General features: G+C 36.7%; 1 protein-coding gene across 2 annotated transcripts in view; it reads left to right on the top strand.

Annotated features, from left to right (window-relative positions):
• Positions 1–18,625, top strand: part of USP7 (ubiquitin specific peptidase 7) — a 77,156-nt gene that overhangs the window by 42,283 nt on the left and 16,248 nt on the right. For both annotated transcript variants that reach the window (XM_086760299.1, XM_086760300.1), the window contains exons 7-22: positions 2,519–2,649; positions 5,544–5,598; positions 6,119–6,199; positions 6,299–6,389; positions 7,200–7,282; positions 8,280–8,389; positions 9,248–9,404; positions 10,498–10,642; positions 11,173–11,303; positions 12,391–12,525; positions 12,720–12,821; positions 13,491–13,596; positions 13,993–14,085; positions 14,923–14,990; positions 16,224–16,324; positions 17,681–17,834. In XM_086760299.1, coding sequence (XP_086616425.1) covers positions 2,519–2,649; positions 5,544–5,598; positions 6,119–6,199; positions 6,299–6,389; positions 7,200–7,282; positions 8,280–8,389; positions 9,248–9,404; positions 10,498–10,642; positions 11,173–11,303; positions 12,391–12,525; positions 12,720–12,821; positions 13,491–13,596; positions 13,993–14,085; positions 14,923–14,990; positions 16,224–16,324; positions 17,681–17,834 — 1,743 coding nt within the window. The remainder of the gene's footprint in view (positions 1–2,518; positions 2,650–5,543; positions 5,599–6,118; positions 6,200–6,298; positions 6,390–7,199; positions 7,283–8,279; positions 8,390–9,247; positions 9,405–10,497; positions 10,643–11,172; positions 11,304–12,390; positions 12,526–12,719; positions 12,822–13,490; positions 13,597–13,992; positions 14,086–14,922; positions 14,991–16,223; positions 16,325–17,680; positions 17,835–18,625) is intronic.

Below are 18,625 nucleotides of genomic sequence, written 5' to 3'. Positions count from 1 at the left end.
CTACCTTTAGCCAGTGAAGACCAGCGCATAAAAGGGTTCATAAACCAGGGACAGGGAGAGGTTAAGTTAACTCTGCAAGATGCTGACTTGTTTTGATGTTCATATTTTAAAGGGGAAAAAAAACCCCTTTTGCTTGTGAAATCAAAGGTGTAATTTTAGCTATTCAGATTTGAATTGGGCTTTACCCAGATCAGCGTGGTTAACTGTAACTCTGCATTTGGATAATAAACATAGAGAAGCAATTGAAAATAATTTTCTTTATTAGCTTATTAGAATGGCTTTGAAGTTGTGCTTTCTGATCTTAGGAATGAAATTTTCATCATCGGGCTGGTCCAGCTTTACAGTAGGATGTGCAGAGAGGTTGTGGGATCTCCCTTCCTGAAGGTCCTCAGAACTGAACGGGACCCAGCTTTGAACATGGCACCTCTGTGAGCAGGACCAGAGTTCAGAACCTACACAGTTCTCTTCCAGACTAAATCACTATAAGCCCATGGCCCTTAAAGCAGTGCTTAGCTCATTAGAAAAGCTGCTGGTGCAACTACGTGAGAAAATACTTTGTTGTCTTAATTTTTGCAGGCTAGCCAGGTAGTTAGCCTTACGGATTGGCCAAAATAATGGTATGAAGGATTATTGAGTTTCAACAGTTAAAGCTTTTTACTGATGATAAAACTGAAGATGCTGTTTTCTTCAATTTATGAAATTTTTAAAAGCAATTTAAGCAAATTTTGACATTAAAGCAGAGCAAAGGAAGACTTTTTTTTTGTTGCCATTAAGGTGGGTCTGAGCTATTGTTCTTAAAATCACCCTAACAAAGGAAGAGTTTTGTTGACTTCAACAAAAAGTTGATTATAAACTTCAGCTACCTTCTCTTCGTGTTTTCCCTTTTATAGTACTAGGCACCACTGTTAACGATGTAGCTCGCAACTAAGTTGAAACACAGAATTTGGATGTTACTAGTGTTTAGCCATGTTTCTGCTTTAGATAATTTCTGCTTACTGTTAACTTTTGGAAATTGAATTAAAAATATGTTTATGTGAACTATCATAGTGCTTTACAGTTATATAACTAACCAGTGTTTTTCTGTCTGAAAATAAGGGATTTGCTTTCTTTATGAAACTGTTCGATATTTCAGTAAAACAGTTTCTTTTATTTCATCTTATTACTGTAGCTATTCTTCTTTTTATATTATTCTTCTGAGCATGTTGCTGTACTTTTGAAAAATTTTGTGGATATTCAGAATTGGAATAGGAAGCTGACCTGCCAACTTCTTAACAACTTTATTGCCTTTTTTTTCCTTTCTTCCTTTCATTTTTGTCCTTTTTGTCTTTATCTGATGTCAGTCTCTTCTGGTTCCCATCATCTCTGTACTGGGCTTTCATATAACAATCAGTGTGTTTCCCCAGCAGTTCAGCTACGTACTGGAATTACTAACCGTGCTCTGTGTGTAGGGAACTGAAGTACAGGGTAAGTTAGAGGTGCTGGACACCTCTGAATGCTAGGCTGATGCAGAAACCGAGTGAAAATGACTGAGATCTGGTTCAGCACTTCACTCGCAGAAATGTATCATTCCCTGTTTTTTCATAGGCGAAAATTCAGGTGGCAGTTCTTCTGTTTCTTGAAGGTTATTTTCTCATATGGTACTTAATATCAAAGTCTTAATTTTTTTAATGTCTTGTTACCTAATCTCCTTCCAGAGTTGTCTGTGTTTTCTTTTTATGTTCATGCCTTCTAAATGAGCATGTCCCTGCAAATACCTTTTCTTTGCTGTTACTTTTCCCTAGATGTATTGGTATATGCTTTTTAAAAAGTAAATCTCATTACAGTGCCTATTGAACTCTCCTAATGACTGTTTGGTCTAGTTGTATAATTTCTTTGTTCTCGGTCCTCCCCAGATCGGTATGATCAGTGAATTGCATTGTTAGGCTGTTTATTTGCTGGACAGCGATGACGTTAAGTAGAAATGAATGTATTGGAGAACCTCAGAGCTTCCTCTGACATCCTTCTCCTCCACGTGGACCATTTCTATTTTCATTCACTTGTTGCCCTTTATGATTTCATGTGGTTAATTTGGGGGGTTTTTGAGTTTGGTTGTTTTGTTTTGTTTTGTTTTCTCCCTACTCTATGTGACAGTATTGACAGATAGCCAAGCTACGGTACAAAACTGAAGTGATTTTCAAAAGCCTACTGGGCTGACTGTGTAAACACAACAGATATGATAAGTTGTTTGAAGGTGTTGAATGCTTTAGTGCATTTACTTTTCCAGGGTGAAATAAGGGAACTATTTAGATAAAATAACCATGAATGGAATCTGTTGTTCACATCTTTCTGTGCTCTTTGAAGAGTCATTCCAGACAATTAATGTTTTTACACTACAGTACGAGATTTTTTTTTCAGACTCTTTTGGAGTGATGATTAAATGGAGTTATATGAAGGAAGTCACTGAAGAGGAAAGAAGGCATTAGACAATATGAGCAATAAACTTTTCCTTAGATACTAATTGAACTAAATGCTTTTTCAGGCTGTGTACATGATGCCCACAGAAGGAGATGATTCATCCAAAAGTGTTCCTCTAGCATTGCAAAGAGTGTTTTATGAGCTGCAACATAGCGACAAACCAGTTGGAACTAAAAAGTTAACAAAATCTTTTGGGTAAGTTTCAGAAAACTGGACTATTTATTGGGCTATTACAGATTTCATAAAGCTTTTATTTAAAAGGGTTTTCTTTCAATCAGGCTGTTTTTAGAAGGGTGCAGAGAAGTGTTAATATAGCATTATGTTAATTGCTAACTTTTCTTAGTTTACTTGGATAGGTTTTTCTTTATAGTCAGCGCTACAGACAGCTGATCTGAAAGTCAGATGTTTCGGGGGAGAGCTGCACAATCAGACACAGCTGGTAGTAGCAGGGTTGGGGTTGTCATCTACCTGTTACTTAAATTATGTGATTTATTTGACAGAAGTAAAATTCAGGACAAAAGATGTTGCTGAAACATTGCAGTTCATGTATTGTTAATATCTTTTATTTAAATTTCAATATGTTTAAACTTAGAGAAATAGCAGTATTTTGCATTTCCGTACTGTTAGTTCTGCACTGATGGCTGTTGTAACAGTGTCTTATGACATATCAAAGATGTGCGTGTTTTTGCCTATGCACAATTTAGGAGCATTTAACGCTGTATTCTTTTTCATGATTTAAATCTTAAGAGGAGTATCTGTTACATGAAGTAAAGATGTCAGAGCATACACACAAAGTAATTCTTTGTATTTTCCTCATTCTAGCACCCTCTTTTCCTCCATAAAACATCTGCAAAAAGGCTTGCTTTTTATTTTTGTTTCTACCTCGTATCCAGTTCACTACCTGGTATTTTTTCCAGTCTGGTGGTGGTACTTCTTGTGAGAGGCTAATACAGGGTGTAATTTTAAATCTAGGTATCTAGACATAGAATTATACAATATAGCTGCATTGAGGATGTTGATTTTTTTTTTTGTGTGTGTGTGGCTTGATGTTTCAGTTGAGCACAACTTAGAACAGAAGATTAAGATCAGCATAACCTTTACAAGCCTTCTCTTTGCATGTTGTATGAGCATGGAGTAGGATTTTGTAAAAAACTGTTCTAAAAGATTGTATTTCCCAATATTTTGTCACCCTGTATTTGTAGACTTGTCTTTTGTAGTAATACTAACAAGCCTTTTTTAAATTTAAAAACATACTGGGAAGTTTGTATCATCTTTTTCTCATAGCAGTCCCAGTGTCCATCCTGCACCTTGTGCTAAAGCTTATAGTAGTAGTACTCTGTCCTGATAAGACTCTTTGTAACCTTGTGTGTTTGTAACCTTCCCTTTTCATCTTTTGGGAGAATTTTAAAATGAAATGTGTTGCATGTTTATCTGGTCATACCCTCTTCCTGCTAGCACACTGTGTATTTAGTTTATCAGCGCTCCTGATGTCCTGTTAACTGGAAAGACTTGCTGGTATCATAAATATTTAATCTTAAGATCCCAACCGTGTCATCTTTAGTAGCATGAAGAGTCCTTTCCTGAGGGTGTTGCAGATTTTGAATTTTCTATTTTTGCAAGGTGTTAAAAATGTGTTCATGCCTGCCTTCATTCTTGGGAAGGAATTTCTGAATATGTTTGAAAATTTGGTCTTCCTCCCACCCCCATGAGAACAGAGCGGGGTTTCTGACCTGGTGAGACATACCTATGTGCTGTGTGGAGCATTACTCTCTACTGGGTATGAGGAGTTTCTAACCAAGTTTGGCTTGGTTGCCATTGTCTGAAGGAGCCCTTTTAAATTTTTTTTTTATCCTAATATTTATCCTAATATTATGCCTGTTGTGGTTTTTTGTTTGTTTGTTTTTTGGGGTTTTTTTTGGTCCTTTAAGCTGACTAGTGTTTAAAGCCTAGGGAGTCAGGAGGTTATTTTCCATTCTTAATTATGCAACAGGTCACTTCGTTCAGCTTGTTTAAGTGTGGACCCCCACACAGTTGTTCTGGCACACTTTGGGGAGTAGTGTGCTGCTATGTGATGGTGGTGGTGAGTCACTGAGAAGAGGGTGGGAGGGGAAGATAAAGTTAGGATTGCTTCTGATCACTCCTGTGCTGGTGGCTTCAAGGGCCAGGGTTGAACCTTGTGCTTAACCTAGAGCCTACAGCAAAGATAGCTTGTTCCGTACGGTTAGGAGTGATGACTCTTGCAAAAAGAGTTGTAAAAAACAGCGTAACTCAGAGTTAAAACTTAAAAAGCATTATTGAGTTTAAGTTAAAGGAGTTTATAGGAGAAAGTATTTCACGCTGAAACTAAAACCACTTTATGCTGCTTTTTTATTTAAGGCAGTAGTGCAGAATGCCCTTTTGCAATTGACTGTGAGGCATTTAGAGACGGTTGCTCTCACTCCTTTCACATGAATTTGTTTGCACATGAACAGTTCAGGAAACTGAACTGCCTCCCTACATCCTTGGAGTTCCTGTGCATCCAGGATTAACTGTTGGTGAGCACAGAGGAGCCAGGATTTCCTATAAATCCATTTACTTCCTTTCATGTGCTGAAATAATCCCTGAACGGTACTTGACTGCACCTGAAGGGCCCTCAAAAGAGAGGCAGCTAGAAGTATGCTGCGGAAACTATTCTGACAGCGCTGAACTGCTCCAGGCCTTTTTTTTTTTTTTTTTTTTTTTTTTAAGAGTTTTTTTGACATGAGCTGAGAGGAGGTTGTAGACTGTAAGAAGAATTCTGCTAGCAACAGCCTGGCCCTGGCCTCTTCAGCTAACTCCAGCTGCCTTCCCAGTCCCTGCCCCAGACCCACAGGGAGAGAAGGCAGGTGGGCACAGAGCAGCTGCCGAAATGTTCAAGTTCACTGCTCCTTCTTCCTGCCAAGTAAATGCTGTACGACTAAAAAGATCTGTGAATCAGCCAGTAGTGAATCTGAGTCTTTACATCTTGCTATGTATTAAGTTCTTGATCTGCAAAGAAATCACAAAAATATCTTTTGAGCTGTAAGATTTCTTCATAACATAGTAATGTTGTATTAATTTGCCTTACAAAGGTGGGAAACTTTAGACAGCTTCATGCAACATGATGTCCAGGAATTATGTCGAGTGGTATGTTTTTACTATTTCTTACTGATCTGTAATGCATAATGTCTTTTGATATTGCATATATATAATTAATTTAGCAACAATCCTAGTAATACTGGCACTGGTTACTTTAAATTAGGTCTTTAAGACATCGAGTTTTTGCTTTGGTTAATTTATCTTTTTTTAAGAATGAGATTGATTGTGGCCTTTTGTGGGTGAGCAGTTTGTAAAGGGTAGGGGAGGTTGAAACTCAATGGAATGTATGCTAGTGGTCCTCACATAGCCATGGAGAGAAATCCAGTTTTGATGATGCAAATGCTTCGTTATATTTGGGAGGTTTTCCACACTCAAAGGAGTGTAACTGGAGTAGTCCTCAGTGCAGATTTTAGGAGGAAGAGGAAGACTAGAAAGGAGATGCTGGTGTGAATAGACTTTCATTTTTATGCAAGTGACTTAGAGTTTAATCGGTGAAGTAGTCATCTGCATGATGAATAAATTAGAAAACTGCAAGTTTATCCTATGTAAAAACTAACTTTTCTTTCAGCTGCTTGATAACGTGGAAAATAAAATGAAAGGCACATGTGTAGAAGGCACTATTCCTAAATTGTTCAGAGGAAAGATGGTGGTATGTATTTAATCTTTTGTTAAAAAAAAAAAAGTAATTTAAATTAACTCTGTTACTTGTATACATTGAAATTGTGTGGGTTTGTTGTTTTCTTTACAGTCTTATATCCAATGCAAACATGTAGACTATCGGTCTGAACGAATAGAAGATTATTATGACATCCAATTAAGTATAAAGGGAAAGAAAAACAGTAAGTGATACCCTGTGATATGCACTAATCAAATACTTCAGCAAGTTGGACATCTTTAGTGCCTGTTGATTTCCAGTGGGTTTGTTGGTGTGCAGCACTTTGAAATACCCTTGCTTTAATTTCAGAGGAAAGTGTCTTTGACACCTCATTGTAAACGTTTCCTGCAGAAAATGTTCTTGCTTACATTAGCATTTTTCCCTTCTCCTGTTTCCCTTTCCTGCTCCTTCCTCCCTAATTCTCTCACTGATATCTTTTCATAAAACTGTATGAATTCATTTTTCCTGGTGTAACAAAGTTCGTACTGTGCCATGGTAGTAACGGTAGTGTTGTCACAGTAGGTTATAATTTATATATGAAGATGAACTTGGAGAAAATAGATTTCAATTTAGACCTGACCATAGTAATAAGCAAATAAAAGTGAATGAGCTAATCAGAGCAGCGTAACAGTGATGCCTTATCATCACTTTGCCAAGTACTTGGCATACAAGACATGAAAAAGGACATGTAAGAGTCCAGCAAACAGAGCTTGACACTTAACAGCTGCAAAGTGAGAATAGGTGATTTAGCAGACAGTTCTAACTAGGTGATTTTAAAATCTGTTTATATTCTTATGTATGTCCCTACAATTTGGTGCATTTCTTGATGTTCTTAAGCAATATAAATGTTTTTTAAATAAATACAAATATTCTAACACAAACTCTCGTGTCTTAATATGTTAATTGATTAATACTTTGTTAAGCCCTCAGGCTAGAGTAAACTTAAATTTTTCTTTCTCCTTCCCTACAATTCCCCAATCTTCTTTTCATTTAGTTTTTGAGTCCTTCATTGACTACGTTGCAGTGGAACAGCTGGACGGTGATAACAAGTACGATGCAGGAGAACATGGTCTGCAGGTATTTTTTTTTTTTTTTTTTTAATTTGGGTTTTAAATTTTATTTCACTGTCCTTGATGAAATAACTCAACAAAGTTATGGTAGCCAGAAAATGTTGCAAACCCCACTCTAGGCTGTATGAACTTATTTTGGTGATTTTTATCCTTAGACAAGTTTTTGCATAGCTCCTTTTAATTGCTGTTAGGTTTCTTAAAATCAAGCTTGGATTTTAAAACGGTCAGATTTGCAGTGAGTTTTACTTTTATACCTCTAAGTGTTTTAGTGACTAGAAAGGTTAACTTCTTTACTGAAGCTGAAGATCTCAAGACTGAGAAGTTCTTCCTCAAGGAGTAGTTTATTCTTTTGTGTCTCTAGTAAAAAAGCAGCACAGCTCTAAAGTAACTTTAGAGAGGTCACTTTTGTGTCATCAACTAGAATGCCAAATGAACACATGGAATTTTAAACATTTATGTGTGTGCATATGTTTCTGAGCTTTTCAGCTGCACTTTGCTGCATCCACTGCAGGAAGCTGAAGTCCTTTATAAAAAAATGGTTTACTAAAACTTCCTTCTGCAGCTTCCATATGCCAGGTTTTGTCAGTAATGTTCTATATATTCTTCAGCTCTTCTTAGGAAAATATAGCATGGTAGCCAAATAGTTGTTGGCAGCATACAGTTAACAGGAAATTCTTAATTGATCAAAGATGAGGTTTTGCCTCCATATTCTTTTAATTTTCTGTATACAGGTAACTTGCTCTGAATGCAGTGAGGTGTTTACATGTGCTTGTCTGGATGCCCTAAATTTAAATGCACTGGGTTCTTGTAAATGATACTGGAGTAGCTCATGGGAAGGTTGGTGCAGTATTAACACAGTTAACTTCGACCCAAGTTTTGAACTGTTCTTTGGTGCACATTGTGTTGTCAAGCTTATGAAATAAAGTCCATAGGAGGAGTGTCTGCAGTAAACAAGCATTTTGAGTTGCTAAAAATTTTGCAATTTCAACCTTTAAAATGTCTAGGAAGCAGAGAAAGGTGTGAAGTTCCTAACATTGCCACCAGTATTACACCTACAGCTCATGAGATTTATGTATGATCCTCAAACTGACCAAAACATCAAGATAAATGATAGGTAAGTTTTTTGGGGGGGTGAATTTTGGTGGTTGTTGTAGAATTTGGACCTGTATTTTACCAAAAATAATTTGCCAAAATCCTATTTCTGATTCAAGTCCAAGAGGAAGATGGGTGCAGTCACACATGGTGGAGGTCCCCAAAAGGTGCACTGATTGAGTGTTAAGGTTCTAAATGACAAACTGAATACTTAAACAGCAGCTATAAATGACTATTTTGAATGTGAAACAAGTGCATGCATCTTTTACTGCTTTGTGGAACGTTCTTTGTGCCGTGTGTGGAAAGTTGGTACGTTCCCATAGGCTGCCACAAGAGTAAGTAGGATGAATGAGTAGTCCTCTGCTTTCCCTCCATCTGTTTTGATGCCCAGTCACTGTAAGCAGAGGTTGATAATTTCTCAAGGAGGTACATTATTGGTTGTAAATTAAATCTATATTGCAGTGATTCCTGTCTCTCCAAGAAGGTGAGACTGTAGCAGCTGGATGACATTTCAAAATAATGTTCCAGTCCAGTGATACCTGTGCTAGAAAAGCTGTATTTATGTACTAGAAAACAACAGGTTGTAAGCTTTTCCCTTGACACAGTAAATCTAAAACAGGACTGTTTCAGTTAACGTGCTCTTACCCTTGTTACAGACGGCATACTTTTTCAGAGATGCCTATGAAGATTATTTTTATTCAATCTTAAAACCGTATAAAATATGCCACTGTATGCAGTATATCCTGGATAGGAATGGCTTTGTAACAGTAACTTGTTCAGTTTTTGTAACTTGCTTTAGGATTAAGTTCTGATGTCCTGCGTAATAGCATGAGTCTGTCTTAACTACAAATAGAGCTGTCTTAATTCTTTTCAAAACTAGGTTTGAGTTTCCTGAACAGTTGCCACTAGATGAATTTTTGCAAAAACCAGATCCTAAAGATCCTGCGAATTACATTCTCCATGCAGTTCTAGTCCACAGTGGAGATAACCATGGCGGACATTACGTTGTTTACTTAAATCCAAAGGGGGATGGCAAAGTGAGTATTGGAAAGCACCTAAACATATTTGTGTCTTACAAATATAAACTTGCAGTTTTCATAATGGGCAAATCTTTGGAATTTTTGTTCCCTAGCAGAAAAGTGTGCTGCCACATTCACTTCATCACACAGAGATGTGACTTCTCTGTGTAGTTCTCAGCTTGATACTCTTTCATTTGGTGCCTGTTCTAATGTATCTGGGAAACTTACTTTGTATTTACAAAAAGAAAAACCATCAGCCCTCCTGTCTGGTTTTGCTCTTTAGGGAGGAGCCTGCATTTGGAGGCGTTAAAGAATAACTTGCCTTCTTAAGAGGAGCAGCTTTGTCTTTGCTATTGGCTTTAGGCAAAAAACGTTTCACTAAGGGAATCCCTTCCGTTGTGTGTGTATGCTGAAGTTCTACTGCCATCAAATTGTATCCAGCCTTTTTGTTAGGCTGACTTTATGCTGAAGCAAATACAGACATTTCAGGTGTTTCTGTGAGTCAAAGTTCAGTATCTTTGCACGTCCCACTGTTACAGGCTTAAGTGACTTGATTGGATCAGACGTTTATAGGTCAGGTGCCTCTTTCCTTGAGTTAACTGGTTTTGTGTGTACATGACTGTTCACAGTAAAAGTAGAAGTCAGATTTTGCTCTGAATTTATTGCTGTTTGTCTTTCATTCTTAATTGGCTACATTGTTTTAATTTAAAATTTGCTGTAAATTAAATGTACGGATAATTACGAGATATTGTGTGCATCACTGCTTTTTATTTTATTAAATAAGGTCAATTTTCTGATGCATATAGAAATGTTAGATATTTGAATAACAGTCTTAAGAAGTTCTTTGAATAGTTATTGGGCTTTTGATATTCAGTGTAAAATATTGAAATATTTCACTAAAGGTTTGGTATTTATGGCATTCTTTATGCCGAGTGCAAGTAGTAGGTAGCACAAATCATACTGAACTAGATTTTTTTTTTAATCATGCTGCTTGAAGAGCAATTTTAGTTATTTCAAAGAGCTGAAAAACATGCAAGAAATAGGATTAATTTATCATGTAAGAACATGGGTTTGTGTGTAGAATTATATTTATATCAACTTTTCTCCCTAGTGGTGTAAATTTGATGACGATGTTGTATCGAGATGTACAAAGGAAGAAGCGATTGAACACAACTACGGAGGTCATGACGATGACCTATCTGTGCGGCACTGTACGAATGCATACATGTTGGTTTACATCAGGGAATCAAAATTAAGTACGTATACTCTGCATGTATTCTACATTAGACATACATACAGAGATTTAGGGCTATATTTTTACTTCTGAATTATTGCTGGTCTTCCTGTATAAAGGGGCTTTTGGAAAGTATGTGCTAATCTAGTGTTGTCTTAGCACAGTACAGCAAGTTTGTGCATCTGCAAAGTGTTTCAGCCTTGATTGTTTTACAGGATGGAAAAATTTGTGAACTAACTCCAGTGATGGAAACTAAATCCAGTTGATTATAAATATGTAGATATATGTATACTAAAAAAATGAGTGGTGGTAAATACTGTTTTGATCCTAGAATTAATTCAGAAGTCTATGATATATATTTAATGGAAGTAGTACGTTTTGGCTTCAGAGGGAAAATGCTACTTTTGCCAAAACTGATGCTATCAAATCGTGTTTTTAATTAAAAGATGAAAAAAAACCAGCTTTGACTTCAAATCAGAGGAGTCGAGTGTGTATGAAGAAAACCCTGTTTGATGTAAATCTTGAAATGACTTCACAAAATCTGCTTTGCAGGTGAAGTTTTGCAGCCTGTCACGGACCATGATATTCCTCAACAGCTTGTAGAAAGGCTACAAGAAGAGAAAAGGATAGAAGCTCAGAAGAGGAAGGAAAGACAGGAAGCTCATCTTTATATGCAAGTACAGGTCAGCTTTTGAAACAGATCAAGTTTGCAACTACCTTACAATAAAAATTCGGCATATTAAGCCACCCAGGACAAAATCTGATTTTTATCTTTTAAGTTTGTATTTGGAAGTAGTATTTGAAGTGAAATTATGATTTTAGTGCTTGTAAGTATATTTACACACGCAATGAATCCTAATGAAGCAAACAGTACTGTATGTTGTAAACATTCCTGTTTTCTCTAGAAGTTATGTGCTTGCAAGTAAAAATAGTAAGTTCAGGTGAAAGGAAAAGGACAAGGTTATTTTAAATGGCTACCCTGCCACCACACTTTTATCTCCTTCAGGAATTATTTTCTAAAATTAGAATGTATCTAGCCATAGGCTGCAAGCCTGGACTACTGCCAAACTGAGCTCATCAAGTAGAAGCAGAAGGAGAGAGTGCTTATATTTGCAATTATCTTTTTGGAAAAGCCAGATGGACTAGATTTGTTATGAATTGCCTTAAGGAACCCTGTTTATGGCTCTTTCCAGAGCCCATCTGGCACAAGAAAATAGAACCCATTTCCCATTTGCCTCCATGTTTCCTTGCATCTTCTTTCTGGTATTCATAAGTAGAAACATGGGTGAAGTTTAGCCTGTTCTGCACTGCATTTACACTAGAGCTGTGTTCAGTGGAGAGACTGGCAGAGTTGCACCGTTTGTCTTTCTGTTAACAAAGAACGCATGGGAGCTGAGGGAGATAGAGGAAACATTTTTAGCCAGCTTCCTTGCATTACACAAGTAAAATAATTATGTAGCCTTTTTCTAAGTGCCAAGATTGTTAGAGCACGTTTCCAAGATTGGGATCTAAGCGAAACTGGTTTTTAATTGTTTGGGGTATGTAAGAATTAGTGTATTTTAATTACTTACATTGATTTGACTATCAATCACAATTTTAAAATTTCATTATAATCTGTATACTTGCAAATTTTCTTCATGAGAACACGAGTAGTTTTAGCAGTGTGCCACTATCCAGAGAGCCAGTGACATTGCGTACTAAGGCATTGTGAGAAGGGATTCATAGAATCATAACGAATATGAATAGTGACCTTTAAATGTAATTTTTCAGATAGTGGCAGAGGATCAGTTCTGTGGTCACCAAGGCAATGATATGTATGATGAAGAAAAAGTGAAATACACGGTTTTCAAAGTATTAAAAAACTCCACGCTTACAGAATTCGTTCAAAATCTCTCTCAAACGATGGTAAGTTTTCTGTAGCTGAATATCTGTATATACTTATTTTATTACATTATGGTTGCTTCACAGTCTTTATCCTCTCCAGGTATTGGCAGCAGTCATAATTTAGACTCTTTAAAACAGAAGATCTGTTTGGGTGTAATAAAAATATCTTAGCTTTTTGTTTGTTTGTTTCCTGTCACAATTCTTATTTATTTTAGGGATTTCCCCAGGATCAAATCAGATTATGGCCAATGCAAGCTAGAAGTAATGGAACAAAAAGACCTGCAATGCTAGATAATGAAGCAGATGGCAATAAAACGGTAAATATCCATTGACAGAGGACAGTATTTCTCTACATCACCCATGATTTTTAGTTCTCTTTAAGAATTTATACGTTTGGAACATCTGATTTTTCAGAGGTTTAATTTAACCTGTATCTGGTAAAGTTTGATACTTGAGAAGACTTGAGATTTGCTGTATTGATTTGGATCGGAGCGAGGAGTGTGGTGCATGATTTTTCTTTCTTGAAAAAAAGCATGATCATGACTTCCATGTTAGATATCAAACAGAAGTGTCTTTTTGAGTACTCCATTATTTGGGCAGAACCTCTGAATTTAATTAAATGTGTTGCTTAACACGTAAAACGTGTCTAAATACCACAGAAAACAGTGATTGGTTTTAGTGTCCTGTTACTTCCAAAGTGAAGTAATTTTCTTGCCATAATAAAGATAACATTTTTTTTTAAAATGAAAAAGAAACAGATCAATTTAAAATAAAAGCTACCATTTGTGCTTCATTAAAACATTTTGGTGTTTTCATATCTGTCGTTATTTCTCTTAATAAAATTCATAAATTTCCTGTCATGAAAAAGAATAATTCTCCCACTCATAGAACATCATAAAGTTCTGATCTGATGAAAATGCAGATACCAAGCAATATTATATTCTCCAGAGACTTTTTTTTTTCTTCTTCCACGTCTTTCTACATAGATGATTGAGCTCAGTGACAATGAAAATCCATGGACAATATTTTTGGAAACAGTAGATCCAGAGATGGCTGCTACTGGAGCAACGTTACCCAAGTTTGATAAAGATCGTAAGCATATATGCTAAAACCTGAGTAAATACACACTACTTTTGTTTTGGATCTATCTTGGAAAACATTGTGCGCTCCTTTTTTCAATGGTGGCATTGATGTACCCATCAAAGTGCAGTGCTGAAATTAGTTTTTTTCTCATGCAATTTTCCCCTCGTTTCTCCTCAAGTGTAAAACATTTTACATGTTTTCAGAGTCAGTGAATAAATTTTTCTCTCTATATAAAGCTGATTTATAAAAATTCAGCATTTAAAAATATTTTAAGGGCATTAATCAAATTAATAAATCAGATACTTTTGTTACTATTTAAAGAAAAATATCTAGGTGATTCCCTCTCACCCCCTGACATACTCAAATGGCCTTACTTAAAATAAAATTTTGTTTCTTGATTTGTAGATGATGTAATGTTGTTTCTGAAGATGTATGATCCGAAAACTCGGAGTTTGAATTATTGTGGACATATCTACACACCTATATCCTGTAAAATACGTGAGTTCTACAATTCAATTTCACTGTTATAATTTTTAGAAAGACAATCCTTTCCTATCTTTTTTCTTTTCTTTTCATACTAGTTTTATCACTGAAATCAAAGGCCACAGAAAGAAATTCTGGTCTCTTCCAACCTTTGTTAGCTCCATGTTGTGCCAGTGAAACTTTCTGCAAGGCTGAGGGTGTCGCCTCAACACACTGTTGGCTGTCAGGTTTTTGTTACAGATTTGCTGTATTCATCAGGACTTGCTGTAAAGCTTTGTCATTTGATATTGCTCTCCGGTTTGTTTCTTTCCTTCTGCTTTAAGGGAGTTTTTTGGAATGTACTTCTGCAATAGCTTCTGCAGTTTTTCATTGCAGTAGCCTGAGAGCAACTGTTCAGACTGAATTAGGCATGAGCCTTTCATAGGGGTCCATTTAAAGAATTCAGCAAATGTCCACTGAGTAAAAATACTTTGATTTGTCATTTTGAATGTCTTATTTTTATTGACTTGTACGTGCTTTCTAATTTTGTATTTTAGCTGTCTTTTTTTTTTTTTTTTTTTTTTTAAAGAGATTAAAATTTTTCTCTGAGGGAGGAACAGAGTCATTTCATCTCTTTGATCTTGGATGGCCTTGCACATATTTTTGTTGTTGTTCAGATGAAGTGGAAGGAAACCTTAAAGTCTATCTCCGGGTTGAATGTCAATAAGAGAAGCTTTAACCTGGAAGGCTCTCTTTCTTAGACATTTTAAAACTATTTATCCAGTGTAGAAAAATAGGTTATCTCCTTTTTGCAGCTGATCTCACTAGGAGTTAAAGTGCAATGCATTTCACATTCCTTTTCTTTTCCAATAGGTGACTTGCTTCCAGTTATGTGTGAGAGAGCAGGATTTCCACAAGAAACTAACCTTATCCTCTATGAGGTTTGGATTAATTGACTTTTTATAATGATGTTGTCTTTTACATGCTATAACTAGAGAAAAAGAAGCTTTATTGGTTAAAAAAGGTTGCTCATAGCAGTCGTAGTCTGTAAATCATAAGCACTCTGTAACCTGCAACTTTGCAATCTACAGTGCTGCAAGAGAGCATCAGCAGACCAGTGACTTCAAGACAAACTTAAAATGAAACAACTAGAAGTGTGAGGCTTTAAGACCAAAAAATCTCTACATGAAGTCCTACATGAGCAGCTTTGCTGTGCTAAATCTGTGCATATCCTCCGAGTCGCAGTGTTGGAGGAACTAATGCTGCTAACTTTATTGGCCATTGTATTTTCAGTGCCTCCCTTAAACAATGGAGTTGAGAAAATGTTGCATTTTCCTTCCTTTCCTAAGTTAGAGGTCAGCAAACAAAATACTTAATCTGCTAGAATGTTTCTGCCCAAATACAGAAATAGTAAATATTTATAACTGCTGTATTTATGGAGTGCTGAAGATGCAGATCTTGCCAAGGCAAAGTCCTTGCTATAGAAAGAACAAGAAATTGTTGTTTTGTTTTTTTTTTTCCTTGCAATTTTTGTTAGCAGTCATGCTGCTCTCTCTAGTGGTTCCAGGGAAGCACGCACACTTCGATCCTAAAAAAGCAGAACTGTCAGGTGCTGCGACTCTGCACGGGTCAGGGTTGCAGTTTGATTCCGGTTTGTTTAGACAGGTCCTTTTATCCCAAGAGTACCTGCAAGTATAAATATATAATAGGCATGCAGATATTTCATATGTGTGGTTTTTTTAATGGCTTTTTTTTTTTTTTTAAGACAAGTTAATTGCTCTACAGAAGTTCTGCACTATTAAAATAAGTGAGCATAATCAGTGTTTTTCAAGCTTCCTGGAAGCTGCATCAGTAGAAGATAAATGTCTGAAGTTTGGAAAATTATTAGTGCTAACAAGATAATGCTGAATGTTAAAATACTTCTGAAAATTAGGATAACTTGAGTGAGGCTCCAAAGGTGAAAATGAGCAGTCAGCTTTATCAATGGCAATTAGATGTATCTGTACCTTAGCTAAGTTTACAATTAGTTTTTATATATATATATATATATATAGCCATTTGTTTCAGTTGAAAGAAGATACAAGGTACCTTATCAGATTATTTCCTCACTACAGTGACCTTTATTTTTGTCTTTTGCTTATTCTGTGATCAACAATTTCTGTTCTTTATTGCAGGAAGTTAAACCCAATTTAACAGAAAGGATTCAAGACTATGATGTATCTCTTGATAAAGCTCTTGATGAACTCATGGATGGTGACATCATAGTGTTTCAGAAGTAAGTATTTTAAGAAGCCATCTTATTGTTGCAGTCAAATCTCCTGGTCTACTTTGAAAGCAGAACTTCTTTAACTGAGTATTTTTAAGAAGAGCAAAGTATAATTTTCCAACAGTAGATGTGCTCTCAGCAATTCTCATTTGTTTATTCAAAGGGGAAATGAAAAAATATTGATAGTATTTTAACTATCACATGTCACATTATTTAAGGAAAAGAAGGTTTCATCCTAGTTTAGAAAACTAATAACCTAAAATAGGTCTAAATATTACCAAAGAGTGTGGTTCAGCAATGTGTCTGAGTTCTGCCAGCAGTAACTTAGACTCTGAGAGCCTACCAGCATTTCAGGTCTTGAGCTCAGTACCATCACCACTGTACAAGGCTCTTGGCTTGAAGCTTCTTTCAGCCTAGAACTAAACTAAACTGCTTTCTCTTTTTTCCTTTTACTCATGCTCACAGTAAGTTCCATATTGGTCTACGGTGATGAGATGCTCCCAGTTTGCCTGAGCATGTGCATCTCGTAGGTGTACTGGTGCTTCAACTGGAGTTTTCTCCAAGGCGAAAGGAGAACTCCTGCATCTTGTATCCATTAAAGGGATCTTTCATAAGCTTGTCAGGGCTGTAAATCAGCATTTCTGTGCTCTCACTCCTGATGGTCACACCCAACTGTGTTGCTCTGTTTCTCTCCATGGGCTGACAGTGGGTGGAAGCCAGCTAGTCTATCTTCAGCACTCTTACCCCAGATTATGTGAGATGAATGTATTTCTCATGTCATGCCTTGGAACTCGCATTCCCTGTTGACCCAGTTGGTGTTATGCACCTTTGGCTGGCTGCTGACTCCTGGGTAAGTGCACAGCTTGTACCCTGGTGCTATTTCTCCACCGAGATAGGGGTACCAGTCAGTAGTGACCCAAACCAGTGTCTGTGCCGACTGTTTTGCGTCTGTGGTTCAAGGAGCGCTGTTGTACATCTGCCCTCTGTGCAAAGCAGTTAATACAGGAGGATACGGAAAGCTGTGGCAGCGTTAATACAGACACGCGGCAACGTGCCAGGGTGGGAGGGAGGGATGACACTGACTGACGGCTGGCGTCAGTGTCGCCAGATGGCCAAATGAGCCAGCGCAGTGTGTGAGTGCGTCTGCCGTTCCACCGCACAGGAATACTCAGGGGTATGGGTCACTACTGACTGTATTAGTTCTACTGCGTGCAAGTGGTCGCTCTTTTAAAAGGTTTCTAAACTTTATTTCTGTATCTCTCAACTGTTGCTGACTTACTGTACAACGTGTTTTTAAAAGCCCTAACTGCTTTTACATGTAACAGTGTGATATGTAATGGTGTTATCGTTTGTTTGCTCTTGTAGGGATGACCCAGAAAATGATAACAGTGAGCTACCAACAGCTAAAGAGTACTTCCGAGATCTCTATCATCGTGTGGATGTCATTTTCTGTGATAAAACCATCCCCAATGACCCAGGCTTTGTTGTTACTTTATCCAATAGGATGAATTACTTTCAGGCATGTGTCCTCTGTTTTTCTGCTTTTGTTTCCTTGTTCGGAAAGTAACTTTGCACTAGTTCACATGTGCATTAAATGTACTTTTAGAAAAGAGTAGATTTGTTCTTGTATGCTTTTTCCATTGTGAAAACAATTAAGGAAGCTACTAATGCTTGTGAGAAGAAAATACTCTAAACCTCCCTGGTTTTATTAATAATGAGTTATCTGACAATAGGATTATTTCTTGATATGCCATTCTGCTCTGTCAGGGAAATTATGTTCTGATGAAATTATGCATTTGCTTTCAAAGTGACATGCAAAACTTGCTCAAATTATTTAGCTGCTAAACGAAAATACTTTGGGAATCTAATGATACCTATTTTCTGCTTGTAACATCACACACAATATTCATTTTGTTGACCAAACTGTATTGGTTTTGTCACACAATGCTCAGTGGCACTAACAGATCAAACCTCTTGTGTTCATAAAGGGCGACCAGGGTGTTTAGAAGAGGAAAACTGCACAATGAAACTTATAAAAAGTATTAAAATAAAGTTGATCTGATCTGTTAAGAGCATGAGCAGATTTGACTCCCTCAGTTGCTTTTGTAGTGTCAAGAAAGATCACTTAAAACCAGGTAGTTGATTTTCTGTCACCAAAGGCAGGAACTTTGAGCACCTGCATACACAAGGGAAGTCAGGGATCACTTTTGCTATCCTGTTCTCATCATCTGCTTTTCCACAGCTCACTTTCTCTTATTTCATTTTTACTTGAAGTATATGTTCTTCATAGGTTTTTTTTGGTAAGGGAGG

Source organism: Chlamydotis macqueenii, chromosome 15 (assembly GCF_036417535.1).
Source record: "Chlamydotis macqueenii isolate bChlMac1 chromosome 15, bChlMac1.mat, whole genome shotgun sequence".
Taxonomy (NCBI): domain Eukaryota; kingdom Metazoa; phylum Chordata; class Aves; order Otidiformes; family Otididae; genus Chlamydotis; species Chlamydotis macqueenii.
The sequence above is the reverse complement of the archived record's forward strand: the minus strand, read 5'-3'. Positions and strand labels throughout refer to the sequence as shown.